The following is a 19375-nucleotide window of genomic DNA, read 5'->3' as shown; positions in this document are numbered from 1 at the left end:
CCGGGATTCGGATCACCTCATCAAAAAGAGCTGAATTTTTCTTCTCCCAAACGACTATTACAGAACAAGTCAGGAAACAACTTGCAGCACATGTTGTGCTTTGGCATTGGAACATTTCTGGTGGAAAAACCCTACAAGCTTCAATGCAAAAATTTATTTCCAATCCAACATGGCTTCCTCAAGCATAAAAGGCAGCTGTAACACCAATAGTAAAGTTTTGTTTGCCACCATATAGAATAATTATTAGTGTATAAATAGTTAGTTTAATGCAAAACAATGATTCACAAAGAATGCTTCATGCAGCATTTCTATGAGTAAATTCCCACATACTAACTGAATATCCACATTTGATCATAAATATCTCTTTCTGTGTAAATACATTCTATTAACCGGTAGCTATTTCTGCTTCAATTCAAATGTTTACAGATTGTATGTATATGTCTGATTCACAAAATGAGATTTTGTGAAACTTGACAAGACAAAAGTCTTGTCAAAACCATTACCAAGAATCTTAACAGCCATTGTTAAAAAAAAATACATAAATAAAAAGTGTCGGTCTAAGAAGCCAGCATTATTCTATAAAATTTATTTTTCCACCTGTCTGTTTTCTGAGTAAATATCTGACAATAGCAAAACATTTATTGCATTGAATAGGCAGATGTGAAACAGTCCCTCATGCTGAACAAGCTTGTGGCGACAGTGTAAATGAAGGAATCACTTTCAACTGTAAGAACCTCCAGCAGAACCTGGCTCAGTGTGGACAGCTTTCTGTCATGACCAACTACAAATCTGAACTAAGTACATGCAAAAAGGTCGGAAACATTGGTCCAGAAGCAATTTCTACATGTTGAAGAAAAAGAAAACCGAGTTAAGGGCAGCAGTAGAACTATATCTCCCTGACTTTTCTAGCTTGAGCATGGCTCACACTATGTATTTTCTTATTTATGTACTTTTTAATCTATGTAGAGATTCTGTATTTCATGTTTTTCTCTCATTTGTTCAATTTTTCCCTATATTTGTCTATTTATTAAACACTGTTGACTAGTACTTTGGTTACTTTTGGTTATTTTTAAAGTAAAAATAATAAAATAAAATAAATGTTGGCTTAAATATTCTGGAAAAAACTGCAACTTATGCCCAGCTAGGACAAAAAAAGAAAAACAGGATGAAGAAAAAACTGCTTGTACCCTGCAAGCAGTTTGAGGTAAAAGGCTGTCTTTACATTGTGCAGTTAGGCATTTAAATATTTTTTAAAATATCCTTATGTGTCTTCAGGCTGGAAGTACCATTTTGGGGTGGCAAAAGATTCTTTTGAGGGCAGAAAAAGATTTTCATCAAAAAGCCTCCAACCAAAGAGCTCTGCACTAATGCCAAATCTTCAAAAATATCAATGGAGACATTTATAAATCTGATTGGCAATAATAAAAAGGTTTGATTACAGCAAATAAATATTTTTTTTTATTAAGCATTAACAGTAATTTTTTTTCACTGTCCTCTTATTTGTTCCTAAATAAAGTTTTCAAAACGTGCCTTCTTTTACGACCTTAGAAAATGTAAGAACGTATAAACACACTCGTCAGCTTGATTACGTCTGTTGATATTTACAAGCGTTGTCGGAAGTGTAATTTGCGATACAAATGTAAAAATCTGCACCTTTCTCCATCTTCACTGAAAGTAGGGCCCAGGAACCTTCGTTGGAGTTCCGTTTTCGGGGGCAGTATTTATATTCACACTGGTAAAAATGGAAATTAGCAACGTTTATCGTTTCATTCACACAATCACTGTACGTTTCTACTGAATGTTGGTTGCATCTACTAGCAGGCTGACTACCCGAATGGCAGAGCGCACAGAAGGTGAGCTCTAACCACACCTGGATATTTGAGGGCAGCTGATGCGCATCAATTAGCCGAGCGTGTTAGCCTCGCTGTGTTTTAGCTTAGCTTTAGCTACGTTACACCCACACATTTATCAGATTATTGTCTAGCAGGGACGTCCAACTGGACATCAATATTAGTGGGATAATGTATCTCTTCTTGTAGCTCAGTGTGCAGGAAAACATCGCTTCTCCAGCACACGAAGAGCTTAGCTGTTCTCGAGCGGCTGAAAATACCTTTGTTGTTTAGTAATTAGCGAGCATAGAGATTTAATTCAGCTTGAGAAAGCGCCATATGTCTGGACGCAGCGGTGTTCCTCGTTGAATAGCGAATCAATTACCGATAGTTTGCTTTTTTTGCACAACAATAACAGCCATACAACACAGCAGAAGTGGTTTAATGCTAACTGGTAGGTTTCTCATTTATCTCTGAGGCAGTGGGTCTTAGTGTAGTGACCCCACTGAGAGAAAGGGCCAGAATTGTGTCTTATTTGTGTTAGCATATGTTTTAAAAAGTTAATTTACAATAACATAACGAGACATTTGAAACAATGCCAAAATTAAGGATGTTAGCTAAAAATTCAGACATGCAGCATTTAAACACACAGTTTAAGCATAATGTACGTCCATCAAAAATCAAATGGAAATTATGTTTTGGTTTTTTTGGGGGGAAATATTTCTAATCATACCAGTTATCTTTTGTTAGTCTATAAAGACCAGAATGGCAAATATATTTAAAGCAATAAGAATGTGAAAAATAAATGCTCAATGTTGCAGTTATTTAATGAAACATTTGACTGAAGTCCATGTATCAAAATTACAGCTGAAACAGTTATAAAGCTACATTGTTTTGACTTGAGTAGGAACAGTTGTTGTCCTTCTGTTTTAAACAAAACTGATAAAATCATGTTATTTTTATTTTATTTATTTTGTGCTAATCCTGTTATATCATAAAACTGTGGTATTTTTACTGAAGGAGATCATAGAATCTCATATCAAGCCATGCCTACTTGTAGTATTCAGCCAAGATGTTTTATTTGGATAAATAAATAAATAAATAGTTTTTTATTATTGCTAAACCTGTTCAAACAGCAAGATAAAATAAAATGAGGATGCATCAGAATGACTAATCGGTGGAAATGACAATAAAGTAACACAATATTTATTAAGCCATTTTTTTACACTTATGTTTCACTCATCCATTTCTGGATTTCTTCTGTTTAGTGTTTTGTTTGTTCATGCAAAACAAACTCTCCGTATCAGTTGATTGGACAGTAACAGTTTGCATTTAATGGCATGAAATAAGAATTCAATAACAATGACTTGTTTTGATGAATAGTTTCCAGAACAAAAGTAGTGTAGTTTCAGACTTTGCTCATTTGAAATTAAGATAATATTTTCAAATCCTGTGTACCTTTGATAGGAATCCTACATACTGAATTGACATGTGTAGATGACATGAATTAGGGGAAAAAAAGTTGCTTTCTGGAACAATGAATAAGTGAATGAGTTTAGAAAAAGCTTCAGGTTATTTATTGGAGAAACCTAATCTGATATTTACACCGCAAAACGTCTTTAATTGTGCAAACGTCTCTAACTGTAGTAAATAGTTCATAAAAATAAACCCACCACATGTCTTACAGCTTGGCCTTCATTTTACAGTAAAATTGTCAGAAATCTTATTTTGAATCTATTTTAACATAATTGTAAATGTTACTTTAAATATTCTTATCAGACTTCGAAAGTGTTCCGTTTTCTTCCTGTTAGGCTGGAAAATAGTTGCACAACTTAAAATGTTTGTGACCAAGGTTTGTTCATGTTCAACAATTTGTAAAGTATGTCATCTTCAAGCTCTGAAAAGATAAAGGTTTTAGCTCCTTATTGGTCAGTCACTTACTTTGAATGTTTTCAGATGCTAGCTTAATATTCACAGAGGCCACTGATATAAATGAAATTTCTTTTTGATGCATATTACTGGGACAGAAGGGTAAGACTTTTTTTCTCTTAAGTTCCTGATGAAGGCGTGTAGGTAATACTTTGACAGCCCTGGAAGACAACATGTCTGAAGAGGCAATTTCGGAAAGTGACCTGGAGGGCAGCATTGACAGCGAAGAGGAGTGTATGGAAAATGAGGAGGAGGAGGAGGAGGATGATGAAGACTTGGAGGAAGACGAGGAGGAAAATGATGGAGACGACGAAGATGATGGACTTGGTGAGTGGCAATATTTTGTATTCATCCATAACTCCTTAAAATAGCTCTTAATCAAACCGTATTTTAAAAGGACTTTGTGTTGCAATGGTCTAATCAAAGTCATACCCTCAAAATGACTAAAATTGTGTAACACAAATTCCCTTGAAACAATGGAATGTGTTTTAATTTAACTGTCTTTTGCTCTGAATATATATCATGTAGACTTGGATAGTTGGGAGTTATTAACTGTAATAAATCTTTTCTCGTTAAAGAGCGACCTGCAAGTGCCCAGAGTCGAGCCGATGGGGATGGCAGGGACTCCAACTCAACTACCTCTGGAGAGCCTTCCTCAGAGCCTCCATCCCGGCCGTCCTCCAGACCCGCCTCTCGATCTCAGCCTCCTGCCAGCGCAGGGAACTCGAGTGAGAGCAAAATCGCATCTAGAAAAACAAAGAAGGACAAAGCTTCTAAATTAACAAAATCACTCAAATCTTCAAAAAGCTCCAAACCTCCAAAACCAGCCAAGCCAGCTCACATGAGGAAGAACATCAGGTATGTCTGTATGAGTGTTTTATGTTGAGGTGAGCTGTGCAATGTCTTTTTCAGTGCATGAACAGGTTTGTTTCTTTTTATTTCTGCTCACAGAAAGCTGCTGCAAGAGGACCAGCTTGAGGCTGGAACTAAAGCAGCTCAGCTGGAGGAGATGGAGAGGCGGAAACGACTGGAGCAGCAGAGGAAAGACTTTCCTACTCCGGCCCCATCTCTAGCGGACGCTCAACTGGGTGACTGTTTGTAATCAAGAAATTGTTAATGACTGTCTTGTAATATTTTAATTGTAAATCTCCTGTTTTCTTCCGATTTTTGCAACAGTGGAGACGGCAGCTTTATTAGCAGAAGTATCTCAGTTGGTTCCTGCTCTCCAGGGTAAACAGGATGTGATCTGTCTGGATAGTAGTGGCGAGGAAGATGAAAAAGCGGATATAAATTTGCCCGCCCTCGCCATTGGGGATGGTGAGTACATACTGCAGCTCTAACCAGTTTCAAGCAGTATGACTAGGGGTGTGCATTTAAAAATGTGTAATCATGATAAGAATTTTGATTTATCGTTGTCTCAATAAACATCAATTAATGATGTTAAATGAGAATTCAAATGAACTGTATTATCAGAAATGTTATTACTATTTTCTCCATCGTTTCATGAGAGCATCAATAAACATCACTAAATTTGTAACTATAATTAAATGCAGTCACTGTGTAAAGCTCAGTGACATAAATCACACTTCTTTAACTAAGTGGCGTCTTGAAGAAGCCTGTTTTTTAAATTGGAATGTTTTTCAAGAACAATATGTGTGTTTGTGGTGCCATGCATTCATAGTCATATGGTTACCTGAAAAAGAAGTAATAACTAGATTGCGTCATCATTTCTGTCATTATCACAACGAAATTCTAAGTCCATATCGCCCACCCTTCAAGTGGGTTTTGATGACGCACCAACGGTGTTTATTTCCTTAATGATGTTGCAGATATAATTGAGCTCAGTTCGGGGGACGAAGACACCCTGCAGATAAGCAGCGAGTCGGCTGACGAGGAAGCCGATGCCGCCCACGGCTCGGAGGAGAGCAGCGGCGCTCACATAAACGACGCGCTGAACTTGCCTGACGCCCAGGGTCGAGTCCTGGTGAACATCAACCACCCTCCAGAGGAGAAAGATGTTTACCTCACCCCACAGCTGGCCCGAGCTGTTAAACCTCACCAAGTATGACTGTGACCTCTTTCTACTCTTCTTCATGTAAAGCTTAATGTGTAACTCGCAGGAAGTGTGTGGTAAGCCTCATTTTTCCTTTTAAGATTGGGGGAATCCGGTTTCTCTACGATAACCTGATCGAGTCTTTGGACCGGTACAAGACCAGCAGTGGCTTTGGCTGCATCCTCGCTCACAGCATGGGCTTGGGCAAAACTCTGCAGGTCATTTCCTTCATCGACATTCTTCTGAGGAACACAGAGGCCCACACTGTTCTGGCTATCGTCCCTGTAAGTAATGAACATATTTTAAAACATTACGTTCTTGTTTTTTCTGTCTTCTGAGTTTCACCTCTCAATGTTTTTATTTCTCCGCACACAAGGTGAACACGCTCCAGAACTGGCTGACAGAGTTTAACCTCTGGCTCCCACCCCAGGAAGCACTTCCTCCTGACACCGACCCTACGTTCGTCACTGGCCGCACGTTCAAAGTTCACATTCTCAATGATGAACACAAGTACGTAACGTGGCGACCGATGTACCGGTGTGATCGTTTCCGTTGAAATATTTTATCCATTAATTGTCTGTGTGACCCTCAGAACCACGATGGCCAGGGCCAAGGTTGTGGAGGAGTGGTCCAGAGACGGAGGTGTGTTGTTGATGGGCTATGAGATGTACCGCCTGCTGTCCATGAAGAAGAGCTTTGTAATGGGGAAGAAGAGGAAAACAAAAAAACCAGCTGGGCCGGTTATTATTGACCTGGATGAAGAGGACAGGCAACAAGAGCTCATGAAAGGTAACCATGACGATAAGTAATGTGTGTAAATATACAGTGCCTTGCAAAAGTAGTAATATCACTTTAACATTTTCACACTAGAAGGATAAACATTGATGTAGATAAGAGATTCTGCCTGATAGACCAACAGAGTCGTGCACAACTAGCACCATTTGTAGACGTCAGAAGACTGAAAATTATACCCAGAGGAAAGACTTCAGCTGCTCAAGCTAACCCAGCTAAGCAAGATTGGTGGCATCAACTATCTCGCTCATTCTTTGGTTACCTAGCAACGACCTGTTGAGCAACTTGAGCAGCATCAATTTCCGGATTCCATGCCTCATGACAGTGTTAAAAAAAACGGCTTGGATAAAACGGTAAAAATCACATCACCAATTGGCAGTATTTAACATATTTAAAACAAAAAAATAAACAATCATTATCGATATTGACTGATAGCAGTTGATGCTGCCAAGCATTACCCAAGCACTTATTATTAAGTGTTTAAATTAAGAATAATTTAAACACTGATTTTTTGTTTTTACTTTTGTTACTTTGACTAATATTACAATTGGTTTGATGTTCTGAAACTCTTAGACATACCAAAAAAGAAAATCAGGAAGGATTCAAACGCTTTTCACAGGTGAATTTTGGGGTCAGTTTGTTGAACAGGATTTTATTTAAGAGAATCACAGTAAAGGGCACTGAATGCACATGCTTCACTTTTCAGATTTTTAATTGTAAATGTTCCTCAGAACATGTGCTACTTCTTGTTGTTTTATCACATAAAATTCAAATGAAATGGTTGAAGGTTGTGGTTGCAACGTAACAAAATACAGAGAAGTTCAAAGAGGACGAATGAATTAGACAGCGATTGTTAATAATTGTACCGCCTCATCCACCAGGGATTGAAAAGTCAATATCACGGCCCGGTCCTGACGTGGTGATCTGCGACGAGGGCCACCGCATTAAGAATTACCACGCCAGCACGTCGCAGGCCTTGAAGAACATCCGCTCCAGGCGCAGGGTGGTTCTGACGGGCTACCCGCTGCAGAACAACCTCACAGAGTACTGGTGCATGGTGGACTTCGTCAGACCAGACTTTCTAGGCACGCGCCAGGAGTTCAGCAACATGTTTGAGCGTCCCATCTTGAACGGTCAGTGCGTGGACAGCACACCCCAAGATGTCCGCTTGATGCGCTATCGTAGTCACGTGCTGCACAGCTTGTTGGAGGGCTTCGTTCAGAGGTAAGCCTTTCTCACTTGGAAATGCTTCCCTGAAGGGTATTTATTATTACATCTGTGTGTCTGTGTCGCTTTTGTCTTTGACAGGCGAGGTCATGACGTGCTGAGACACCACCTCCCAAATAAGGAGGAGTTTGTGATCCTGGTGCGGCTCTCTCCCATTCAGAAGGCGCTGTACACCGAGTTCATGAAGCGCTTTCGAGAGGCAGGGAACAGCGGCTGGCTCGGCCTCAACCCACTTAAAGCTTTTTGCGTCTGCTGCAAGGTCAGACTGTTTTTGTCTCGTTTTGAGAGCTACCTCCATGTCGTATTCCTTGATAAAGCTTTAACTTGTGTTTTCTGGACAGATCTGGAATCACCCTGACGTCCTCTATGAAGCCCTGGAGAAGGAGAACCAGGCCAATGAGCAGGATCTGGACCTGGATGACATTACCTCGGCCAGTAACCCACGCTGCCCTGCTCCCAGTGCCAGCCTGAAGACCAAAGTGGCCGACTCAAGCAAAGGCAACAACAGCCTGCCGCCGCTCAATCCGTCTCAAGATAGAGCCAATCAGGTCATCACATATGAATGGGTAGGTCAGGGCCAGACCAGGCATTTAGATGCAGATAAAGAAATGCAAATACAAAGGAAATCCAGACAAATTTCTGCACTTAATTCTTCCTTAGGCAAAAGACATCATGTCAAACTACCGGACGGGAGTTTTAGAAAACTCAGCTAAGATTGTTCTGCTCTTCCACTTGATTGAAGAAAGTGTCAGGAGAAGAGACAAGATTTTGGTCTTTAGGTAAGTCTTCTGTCCTGCATAAGTGAGAAAAAAAACATTCATGTATCTATACATAAATCTATTTTCTTGGACAGTAAGTGGAGTGTAACATGGTTACTGTGCAGAAAAAGTAAGGATTTGGTTTTTAATCAATTTCAGATCTGAAAAAGTGTGAAAAAGCATTTCTGTTACTCCTGTTTTACATCTAAAAAAATAAAATATGATATTCTCTTAAAACATTTTGCATATAAATAGTTCTCACTACCCCCTTTACTCTCATACCCCGAATGAAAATCAGCCAGTCTAGCCAGTTGCCTTCAGAAATCATATAAAGAGTCCATCTGTGTGTTACATAATCTGTGTATAAGTACATATATCCTTTGAAGACGTTAGTTAACAAACAACATCAAGAGAAACAAAAAAGTACAGATCTAAATTAATCAAGAATTTGTAGAGAAACTTACAAATCAATCACACACACCGTCTCCTTCCAGCCTGACCGGCTCTTGAGCTGTTCTGCTAAGAAAAATAGGCAAAATATTTAGTATTTTAATGTGAAAAGCTGTTAAAGACGTATTCTAAAAGACTTGAAGTATTTTTTCACAATTATCCACTTTTTTGTGTCAGTTTATCACATTAAAATTTCCCTAAAATACACTGAAGTTTTTGATTGTAATGTGACAAAACGTGGAAACGTTTAGATTATAAAAAGAATACTTGAGCAAGATGCCCAAATCACCGTCTTACATGCCAGATGCATTTTAAGAGGAAAGCAATAAAAAAGCCAAAAAGTAAATCCTGCCTCATAATAAATTGGAAAATGTTTAGAAGATGATTGCTCAGGATTTTAACTTTTAAAATATGTAATTCAACATTCCTTCAGTACAGCCCAGTTTTTGGAACATACAGATATTAAAAGTCCTCACAGTCCAGTCATTCATTGCATACGACTTAAATAATATGATGCCTGTTTTGTTGGCTGCACCTCTGAGCTTAGTAAGTGTTCTGATGGATTTTTAATGTGTCCAACAGCCAAAGTTTAAACACTCTGACAGTCATCGAGGATTTCCTTTCAAAGAGACCCATGCCCCCCGGCATCGTCCCCAGCGACAGCCAAAACCAAAACTGGGTTCGCAACCTCAACTACTACAGTAAGCTGTCCAACTTTTGCTTCTTGTTTTTCCAGACCAGTCGCTAAGCATGGAGCGTTTTGCACTAAAATCTGCTATTTTTCTCACATTTTTGCTTCACTCACTTTTGCTCATCTCTGATCACTTTTTATTTACGGTACATAGCAAGTGATTATTTTTTTCTTTTTCAATATTTCATCTCTGTTAATGTTTTCTGAGTTATGTAGCTTGTTCAGTTGTTTCAGCGCTGATGTGTGTCTGCAGGACTGGACGGGAGTACATCTGCAACAGAGAGAGAACGTCTCATCAATCAGTTTAATGACCCAGAGAACAAATCAGCGTGGCTGTTCCTGCTTTCTACACGGTAGGCCGCTTCGTCTTGTAGCTGGAGCTCGTGCTTCTTCTCCATGCTAAATGTTGTTGTCTTCCGCAGAGCGGGCTGTTTGGGGGTGAATCTGATCGGGGCCAGCCGTGTTGTCGTCTTTGACGCATCGTGGAACCCGTGTCATGACGCCCAGGCGGTGTGTCGCGTGTACCGCTACGGTCAGAGGAAGCCTTGCTACATCTACCGCCTGGTCTGTGACTTCACCCTGGAGAAGAAGATCTATGACAGACAGGTCTCCAAACAGGGCATGTCGGGTAAGAGCTTCACATCTTTTGATTTATATTAACTCTTTCACAGCTTTCATCCTTCTTCGAAAGTTGCCATTGTTTTCTGAAACAGAACTCTCTTATCTTTCTTTTTTAAAGACCGGGTGGTTGATGACTTGAACCCAGTGCTGAACTTTACCCGTAAGGAAGTTGAGTCGCTGCTGCACTTTGTAGAAGAGGAGCCTGAGGCTGAGAAGAGCTCACTGGAATCGCAGAGAGAGTTGGAGTCGGTGATATATCGAGCTTGTGAGCTTTACCCAAACCTCATCACCAAGGTAGAGTTACTTGAAAGGCGTTACTCTGGGTAACAACTTCAGAAGCTTCAGGCATTTTCCAAGATTTGTTGCTCTTCAAACATAACGGGAGGTTTGGGTGTTTTGCTGCAGAATGAGCCAAGAGGTTCAAGTCCTGATAGGCTGAGTTGATGCATCTCTTTGTTTGAGGAGCGCAAAAACACACAGATATCTAAAACATCTCCAAACTGAATAAACAAGGAGGACATTTTCAGGTCTGCAAAATTTACTGGAATGTTGAAGTCGACGCTGCAGAAACAAAGTCGGTCAGCTCTTGTTTTCTTTCAGGAAACAAATCATCTTTTTTTTGATGTCCTCATTAAATAAAAGTCTTCACTTCGACAAAATGTCCAAACCTGAAGTAGAGGGTACGTTAGTCTGTGACCTTTTGTTACTTTTGGGACTAAGGTAACAAACACCAACTGTTCTTATAATTAATTAAATCCAGAAATTTAATAGTTTTCAGTTACAGATTTAAAATATTTGAGCTCATCAATAACAACAATACAGCAATTGTCCAACCCCGAATCTGTCTGTGCTGAAATATCGCTGGCAGAATTATGTTGCTGTTCTGTCAAAACAAGTCAGTCTCTAGATGTATGGTAGAAACTCAGAGAGCTGTGAAAGTATTGAATACTTTTCAGATTTTGTTAAGACAAATTTGTTCTTCTTCACAACACTGCACTGCTTTGTAATTATCACATCAAATTCAAATAAAACACATTAATTTTAATAATACATCGTTTAAAAATAACATTATTTTTTGTGTTTTTCCTATTTTTATGGAGAGAAAATTTACTTCTAACATTTATTTGTAAGTTCTGATAATGCTTTTATTTTGCTTCACTGTATGTTTTATGTGAAGCACCTTGCGTCTTTAGTCACATTTTTTAGTTTAATTTGGCTTCAAAATAAGAAATGGGTTGTAAGAGCACGCAACATTAAAAAACACACATTTCTCCAGTATATCCAGTAAAATCTAACATGAAAAGATTTTAGGTTTTGTGGTGGTGAATAAGTAAGTAATCTGAAGTCTCCAAACATCAGTAACTTTAAATCCCTGATGTCTTTCCTGTGGAGCTGAAGTCCATCTTATTCGGTCTGATGTGTCCCTTTAGCCACCTTTCCACCACGAGTCGCTGCTCATGGACCGTAAAGAGTCGAAACTGACCAAAGCAGAGAAGAGAGCTGCAAAAAAGAGCTACGAGGACGAGAAGCGAGCCTCTGTACCGTACTCCCGCCCGTCGTATGCGCCCTACTACCCAACAAGTGAACACTCGCTGGCGAGCATCGCAGCGTTTAACCAACGCGGCTGGTAGGCTTCACCGTTTTCAGTTGATTATGTTATTTTTAGATAGTTAGATCTGTAATCCATTCATCTTTACACTTCTTATCACATAATCATTTATTAGTCATTTACTGTTGGAAGTGCAGCTCAAGTTTGTGTTTGTATTTCCAGGCGCCATATAACACGGCCAGACGACAAGCCAGTTGCGAGTGTCAGGCCCATCCAGTCGACCCCGATCCCGATGATGCCTCGGCAGGTCGGCATGGGAATGGCCGGCTCCAGCTCTGCCGGCAGCCTTCCTCTCAACTTCCTGCAGAAAGCAGGAGTTTACGTGCAAAGGATTGTCACCACAACGGGTATTTAACAAATAACTATTGCAAATGAAAGATTTATAGCAATTCGAGTGTTTAAGACGTTACCAGCAGTAAAATGTTTAACACACTTTGAAGTTTAATCGCATTATAACGTGCAACTTTCACCTGGATCCACAGACATTGTAATCCCAGGAGCAAACAGCTCCACAGACGTTCAGGCTCACATCAGCGCAGGAGAGAGCATCCACGTCATTAGAGGATCGAAAGGTAACATCTTCATCAAGAAACCTCTTCAAACAGAACATTTTACTGGACCTTTTCAGTCGTTTAATTTTCCCTAATACAGGTACTTACATCAGGACGAATGATGGAAGGATTTTTGCTATTCGATCTGGAAAGATCAGCAGACCGGCAGCTGGAGCGTCTGCTCCATCTAGAGGTGCAAAACATTTTCCTGTTTCATCGACTTCTTCCACATCACTTCGCTTTTTAATTGTCAAAAGGGATTATACTGCACACATTGCTGTAATCTTAAAGCTCTTTCCTTGCCATGTACATCAAGTAAAGCTTGTATTAAAGTTTTAATCACGCAGCGTGGAGGTAATGAGGAATGATCCTTTGCTCAAGTTTACTCACCTGGAAAGAAAAATTAATCCTTAATTCAATGCAAATCTTTTTAGAGTGATTTTATTTGCTGTACAGAGGCAGAATATCATCAAAACTCTAGAACAAATACTTTACATAAAAGGGAAAAAATAAGGTCATGTGTTCCTGTAAAATAGTAATAATTAAATCCCCTTCAGACAACCAGGGTTCTGAATTGATCTGGTGCTCAAGTGGAGCACAAATACTACTGATTACAAGTTGCGTGTGTAAAACACACTCCTCCATGGTAGTACTTTCTCCACCTTTTTCTTTAACATCAGTTGTGGAAGATGCTGCTAATGTTCCTACAAGACAGTAAACACCTTACTGCTCTGCAGATAAACAAAGCAAAGTTATAAGTGGTGTTTTGTTTGGAAGTGATCTTTGTTTCACTAAGCGATTTCTTTATTATTTTCATGGATTTTTGGGGGGGATTTTTTCTAACAGATATTCTGTTTCTCCATGTAAAAATAAAAGCTAACTCAGAAGTTAGAGATTGTTTATATCGCAGGGGAACAAACAACGCAGTAGCTAATCAGATGTCTCTGTTTCTGCTTTGAAGAAGGTTCTTGTGATACACACTATCAAGTTATGCTTTCTATATGGGCGTATTCTACATTACTTATATTAATATGTAATTTCCTGCCATTATCTGACTTTTTTTTTCAAAGTAAACTGGGGTTACTACCACATCTTCTTCAATATCATCTCTATCTCTTCAGCAGACACCCAAGGCTCCCTGATCCACCCAGTGAGCAACGGTTGCTCGTCTCCAGTGGACCAGTCGCAGCGCTCCCCCGACCAGCGGCCCCCGTCTCCTCTGAGCTCTGATTTCCTTCGAGAGCTCAGCCATTATACGTCGTCTACAGGCAACGTCACTGTCGGCAGGGCGAATGAATCGTCGTCACTTCTGGATTTGCAGTCTGCAACAGCGGGGGACGAGGGAGGCTCTCAGACCAGCGATCAGTGCCGACAACTCGGCAACGACCTGCTGAGTTCAGCCGCAGAGGCGCAGCGCGGCAGCAAACGGAAGCGTGATGGTGGCCAGGACAACACGCAGACGGGAGGAAAACACACCTCGGTCACAGCTCATTTCCCTGGATTGTCGGTGAACTCTGGTGGGCTCAGTTTCCCACCGGTAGGTCTGAACCTGGGGAACCTGGGTCATGTGAGTCAGCCGCTTCTAATGCCTGGGGGAGGATCTTCATTCCTCCAATCTCCGGGACAAACGCTGGCCGACCTGCAGTCCATGTTCCCCTCGGTGAGCTCGGACCTCCTGAGGCAGCCGGCTGCGGGGAACGGACACCTCCCTCCCTCGTCCTCGGCGTTCTCTGCCGCCTCCTCCACCATTCCCATGTCATCGACAGCAACCTCCTCCTCCCTTTCTTCTGGCACTTTGCCTCCGTACTTGATGAACCCCAACATGGCCGGCCTGCTTTCTTCAGGTTTTCCTCTCAGCTACAGTCAGCCACTGCTCTCCTCACCAAGAATGTTCCCCAGCCCTTTGCTCTCAGGGTCGGGGGGCTTCTCCGTGCCCAACTCCAACTCTGCGACGCCCAGTTTCCTCTCTCATTTTACCAACACCTCCAGCCTCCTGGGGGCCGCGCTGACGCAGCCGGACAGACACCCGAGCGCGGTGAACGGCGGGGACAGCTCTGATGATGACGTCATAGAGGTGACGGGACAGTAGGACTTCAGAAAGTCCCACTACAGGTTTTTTTGTTTGTTTGTTTCTAAACAATTTTACAGTCAGAAAATAATCAAAATACATTAAAAATGGGAATTATTATACAAAAACGATAAAACTGAGAGGCGAAAGGCCTGGAATAATTTTATCCATCATGGTTTGAAAGTGTTTTCAGAATCCAAATGTGACCAAGAAGAGGAAATGTGAAACTCAGCTCTGAGTTTACATCTAAAATGGATTAAATGTGAATAAGTTATTCCTCAAACATAAAGTTGGCTACTTCTGAGCCAGTTCTTTGTAATAAGGAGGTCACACAGGTTCTGTTTTACCCGGTGCCTTGCAGAAGTTTTCATACCTCTTACAGCCTTTCACATTTTGTCATTTAACAGTTACACACCTCAATGTATTTCATTGCGATTCTGTACAGTAGAGACACCCGTTTGCATAATTGTGAAGTCGAAGGAAACTAAAACGTGAATTTGTTTTTACAAATAAAAATCTTTTGAAGTGTGGTATGCATTTCTGTCCAGCTCCCTCAGAGTTAATACTTAGTATTTCCACCCTTATGAGCGATTACAGCTTCAGTTTCTTTGACTGTTTTTCATATCAAATACTTAAGTTTTTGCCCATTTTTCTATCTTTCAAAATAGCTCAAGTTTCATCAGAATGGATGGACAGTGAACATTCCCAATTGGATTTATGTCTGGACTTTGACTAGGCCTAGACCTACATGATTTGATTTAAACCATTCCATTATAACTTTTGGTCTGTATTTATCTCCATCCATCTTCAAATCAGCTTGGATCAACTTCAACTTCCCTTGGATCAACTTTTCAGATTGTCATTAGGAAAACTTTTAAACCTGCATTATTTTCCTTCCACTTCTCAATCATTCACTATATTATGCTGGTGCGAAACACAAGATCCCAATAAAATGCATCAAATGTGTGGTTGTAAAGTGACAAAATGTGAAGAAGTTCACTAGGGATGAGTAATTCCCATTTCTAATGCTCTTCGTCAGTCAAACACACACACTGATCATTGTCCCGAAATACGAGAATCAAACCGTAAACCCTACAAAGTGCAACAAAATCCTTATGCTGAATGTCTGCGTCTTGGTCAGCGGGAGCGTCGGGAACAGATGTGTCAAACAAGTACCAGTCGAATCTTTCTGGGGTTGGCTCTCACAGCCTCTGCTACATTTTTACACAAAGTGTCGGCGCTCAGTTTTTGTTCCTAACATTTTAAATATGTGACGAAAGCTGCTTCCTGTTGGCTTTTCTCACGATGAATTGTTGTAAAACAGTTGAGTGTGGACAAGTTTAACACTCTGCTGCTGAACACTAGTGTTCTCCATTATCTCTGTAGATAAAGGGATCTTAGCGTTTGTCACAAAGTACACAATCCAGTGTGTATACACTATAAAGATTACCTTGAAAAGCAGGAATTTTAGGCACATTTTAGTCTTTAGCAGTTTGATAGACATTGTAGCAACCCCCTGTTTAAAAGATACTTGTGACACTGTTATTGGAAATGTGGATACTTTGTAAATAACAGTCTTTATCATTGTTTATATTGCAAGTCGATACCGTGCAGTGTGTAGATTTCGGTCGTAGAGCGATTGTTTATTACAACAGTGACCATAATGAAAACCTCATCCCGGCTTTGATAAGTGAGGATAAAAATTAAATATTTAGGATTTTCTTTGTTTCCCTCCAAACTGAAACGAATGTACTTTCATGTTGTCAACAACACAGGGGCTGGGACATGGATTTGTACCGTGTAAACTCTTTCTGTGTTATTTTTATTTTTTATTTTTTTCCTTTATCAGCCCAAAACGGTAATGAGTTTTGAAATGAATAGTTAGCTAATTGTTTTTATGTACGCAACAGCTGGCGTTGTGAGAACAAGCAGCAAATTTGAAAGCCAAATGAAGCTCAAACCAAGGAGTAACGTTATTAACTCATTCACCTTTACCTTTTAGTTGTGGATTGGTCAGAAGTTCACCTGCACTCCTCATCAAGATGGACATAATACATACTTAAGACTTTTTTTTTTTTTGGTTTACTTGTACTGTTTTTTCAGCGAGCGCTGATAATGAAATTATGAACTCTAAGGTTTCACCTTGACCTCATGCTTTTTGCAGCCATAAGCAAGATTCAGTCATAACTCTGTCTGGATATTTGACCACACTTCTTATTAAAAGTTGTAAAAGTTAATTAAATGATTTGGTTAGCATCAAAGTCATCCCAAATGTTTAATGTTGGCCTTCTTTATTTATTCCGAAACCAGTTTTGATTTGTGCTTGCGATCATTATCCTACTGTAAAATGCGAAGCGTATAAAATTTTAGCTTTTCATTTCAGGTGATGTTAAAAAAATATTGAAATTGCCACCCATGTACTTACAGCAAAGCATCCATACAGCATGATGCTGCCGCCACCAGTTTATGGTGTTCTTTGTTTTGAAAAGTCTCACCTCTGCTCCTCTAGATAAACCTCTTCTCAACAATGGTTGGCAGTTTTAAACAGGGTACAGTGTTGACGGTAACACTGGTGTTCCAGCAACTTTCAGTTCATGAGAGAACTGAGCTTTGGTGGTTCCAGTGTTGTTTTTCAACATCTGAACCAATTTTACTTCATCTGAGCAACTCAGTTTTAGTCAGACGGTTGAAATTTGGGTATTCCAGCAGGAAAATGATCATAGACGACAAATAAAAATGTATACGAGAACTGATGAAACAGACTGACATTAAGTGAGTACAATGGAATATGCTTAAAAGTCAAGTCGAACCCTGTTAACCAAATAATTTTACTCTTATTGGAAATGTGGTCAAAAATCCATTTTGAAGTTTCTTGATGGTTACAAAAATGTGCGTGTTTCTCTGGGTGTATGCATAATTTTGACCTTGTGTGGATTTGAGATAATCCATAATATACTTATTTTTATTAACTCATTAGAGGTATCTATCATCAGTCTGACCAAAACATAAGCAGCTTCAAATCATTATTAAAGCCCATTCCTTTCACACCACAGAGTGTACATTTCTGACCAGTTCTAGTCATTTAACCTAAACCCGACATTGCAAACCGAGGCTTTTATTTACAGGAGGTCTGTTGGAACAAATATTACCTTATCTTAGAGGAAGCATTGAATCGGCACAGCTTGAGTGAACGAAACCTTCAGTCAGTGTCGCCCCCTTCATTTGAACCTGATGACTTTTCTATATCAGTAAAACTGCCGGTGAGAGTGGCTGAGCCAGGTGAGTTGATGCGGTGGCCTTACAAACTGACAGTGCCGTTATGTGATGATCGCCGTTAGATTCTGTGTGCGTAGCTTCTGTCAGGAGTGTCACTAAGTGTCGGTTGCTTTATGGCTGTTTAGGTCCCGTTTTCTGTATCTGTTTCTGTGTCGCCTTCGAGGTGTTTAGATGTAGGAAATGTCACTTTCCTCTGCTGGTAAACTAGGTTAGACTCAGTGATTATTGGCCTTTAGGAAACACTGGATAAGCTGAGACAACAGATCATTCCCCATTGGAGTTGCATATTTCAGTTTTCAAGTATGGGAACCTGCGTCCCTGCAGTTTCAGTACTGTTTGATTTCTGTCGGCTGCTGGCTCCTCTGTCTCCTCCCGGCTGCTTTATTTCAAGTCTGTCAGAAAGATTATGTGGATTTTTTTTTCCTGCGTGTCACGAGAACCTGTGATTTCTGATTTAAAAAGTGGAGCTACCACTTTGCATAAGGAACATTTCTTCATATTAACTGTGCGAGGTACATTATACTGACCCCTCTCTTTTCTTTTTATAGTTTATAGAATATTTTATTACAGAATAGTTTTTTTTCATGACGTCTAATTCTGATTAATCCACTTGACGATCGAGTTTTTCATTTTGATGTCTGAAATGTTCTTATTTATAATGTAAAATATGGTTTTGTAACTGCATTTTTTTGTTACCTTTTGTTCACTTTGACCCATTAATGGCTGATCCAGTAAAAATTTCATACATGCAGCCTAAATCAAATAAAAACTATGTGATATCAATGTTATTTCAAAAATAAAATAATCTTCTAATAGTCTGAATTATTTCTAAACAGTTTTATTCTAAGGCTTACATCCTGGTATAGCAACCTGCCACCAATTAGTCATTTCAGTATAGTTGTCTTCACATTGTTGGGACGAAAATACACAAAAATTAAAATGAAAATATATTCAAAATGTAGGGGGGAAAAAACAACTCTCAAATGTGACACACTTAACACGCCAGGAGCCAAATGTAATTGAAAAGCAAGATTTTGCTAAAAAACAGAATCTGTAGTAGGAAAGCTAACAATTTATTTAGGATAAAACTGGGTTTAAAAAAATTATTTATGAACATAGGTTTGGCATATTATGTTCAAAATGGAAATGATTGTCCAACCATATTGAAAGTCCCTCTGTTGTAAGTTGAGGGAAAAGACACCTGACAAAACATTTCCTGAACCTGAGACCTTTCAGAGAGCAAAATAGGTTTTCTAAATTCAAATATTAAATAGACTTCATTTTCATTGTTTATTTAAAATAAATATAAAAGAATCACACTTGACAATAAAATGTACATACATTTTATTGTCATACGTAACATGACATGCTATAAAAGGTCTCAACTAAAAGGGACAACGTTCTAAGATTAATTTATTTCATTTAAATTAAAAGTTTTCTATATGAAGTGCAGTCAGCAGGACCAGTGTTGTATTTTGTGTATATATGTAGAAGTGTTAGAATGTGCAAGAAAAATAAACA

At 39.5% G+C, this 19375-nt stretch overlaps 1 protein-coding gene across 3 annotated transcripts; it reads left to right on the top strand.

Moving 5' to 3' along the window:
* The first annotated feature begins 1708 nt into the window (after positions 1-1708).
* Positions 1709-18669, top strand: rad54l2 (RAD54 like 2). Of its 3 annotated transcripts, none has more exons than XM_028002577.1 (22): positions 1709-1853; positions 3883-4085; positions 4337-4616; positions 4710-4846; positions 4935-5075; positions 5588-5820; positions 5913-6095; positions 6188-6321; positions 6404-6600; positions 7485-7827; positions 7912-8089; positions 8172-8396; positions 8491-8609; positions 9621-9739; positions 9983-10082; positions 10152-10357; positions 10469-10644; positions 11781-11977; positions 12122-12306; positions 12442-12531; positions 12611-12703; positions 13635-18669. In XM_028002577.1, exons 2-22 carry the CDS (start codon positions 3932-3934, stop codon positions 14597-14599), a joined length of 4455 nt encoding a protein of 1484 aa, XP_027858378.1. In that variant the 5' UTR covers positions 1709-1853; positions 3883-3931; the 3' UTR covers positions 14600-18669. The 3 variants fall into 3 exon arrangements, with proteins under 3 accessions (XP_027858378.1, XP_027858376.1, XP_027858377.1); XM_028002575.1 differs by having other exon boundaries at positions 13632-14599; XM_028002576.1 differs by lacking the exon at positions 1709-1853 and having other exon boundaries at positions 3932-4085; positions 13632-18669.
* Positions 18670-19375: the final 706 nt, after the last annotated feature.

The sequence above is a fragment of the Xiphophorus couchianus genome, chromosome 20, assembly GCF_001444195.1.
Source record: "Xiphophorus couchianus chromosome 20, X_couchianus-1.0, whole genome shotgun sequence".
NCBI classification, from domain to species: domain Eukaryota; kingdom Metazoa; phylum Chordata; class Actinopteri; order Cyprinodontiformes; family Poeciliidae; genus Xiphophorus; species Xiphophorus couchianus.
Note: the sequence above shows the minus strand (reverse complement) of the source record. Positions and strands in the feature narration are given on the sequence as shown.

What these genes read in the sequence shown, in the direction of transcription:
- rad54l2 (XM_028002576.1), top strand. Translation starts at nt 3,932, where the DNA reads ATGTCTGAAGAGGCAATTTCGGAAAGTGACCTGGAGGGCAGCATTGAC. An exon ending in CACATGAGGAAGAACATCAG is followed by an intron (nt 4,617 to 4,709) that starts GTATGTCTGTAT and finishes TTCTGCTCACAG; the next exon opens with AAAGCTGCTGCAAGAGGACC. An exon ending in CTGTTCCTGCTTTCTACACG is followed by an intron (nt 10,083 to 10,151) that starts GTAGGCCGCTTC and finishes TGTCTTCCGCAG; the next exon opens with AGCGGGCTGTTTGGGGGTGA.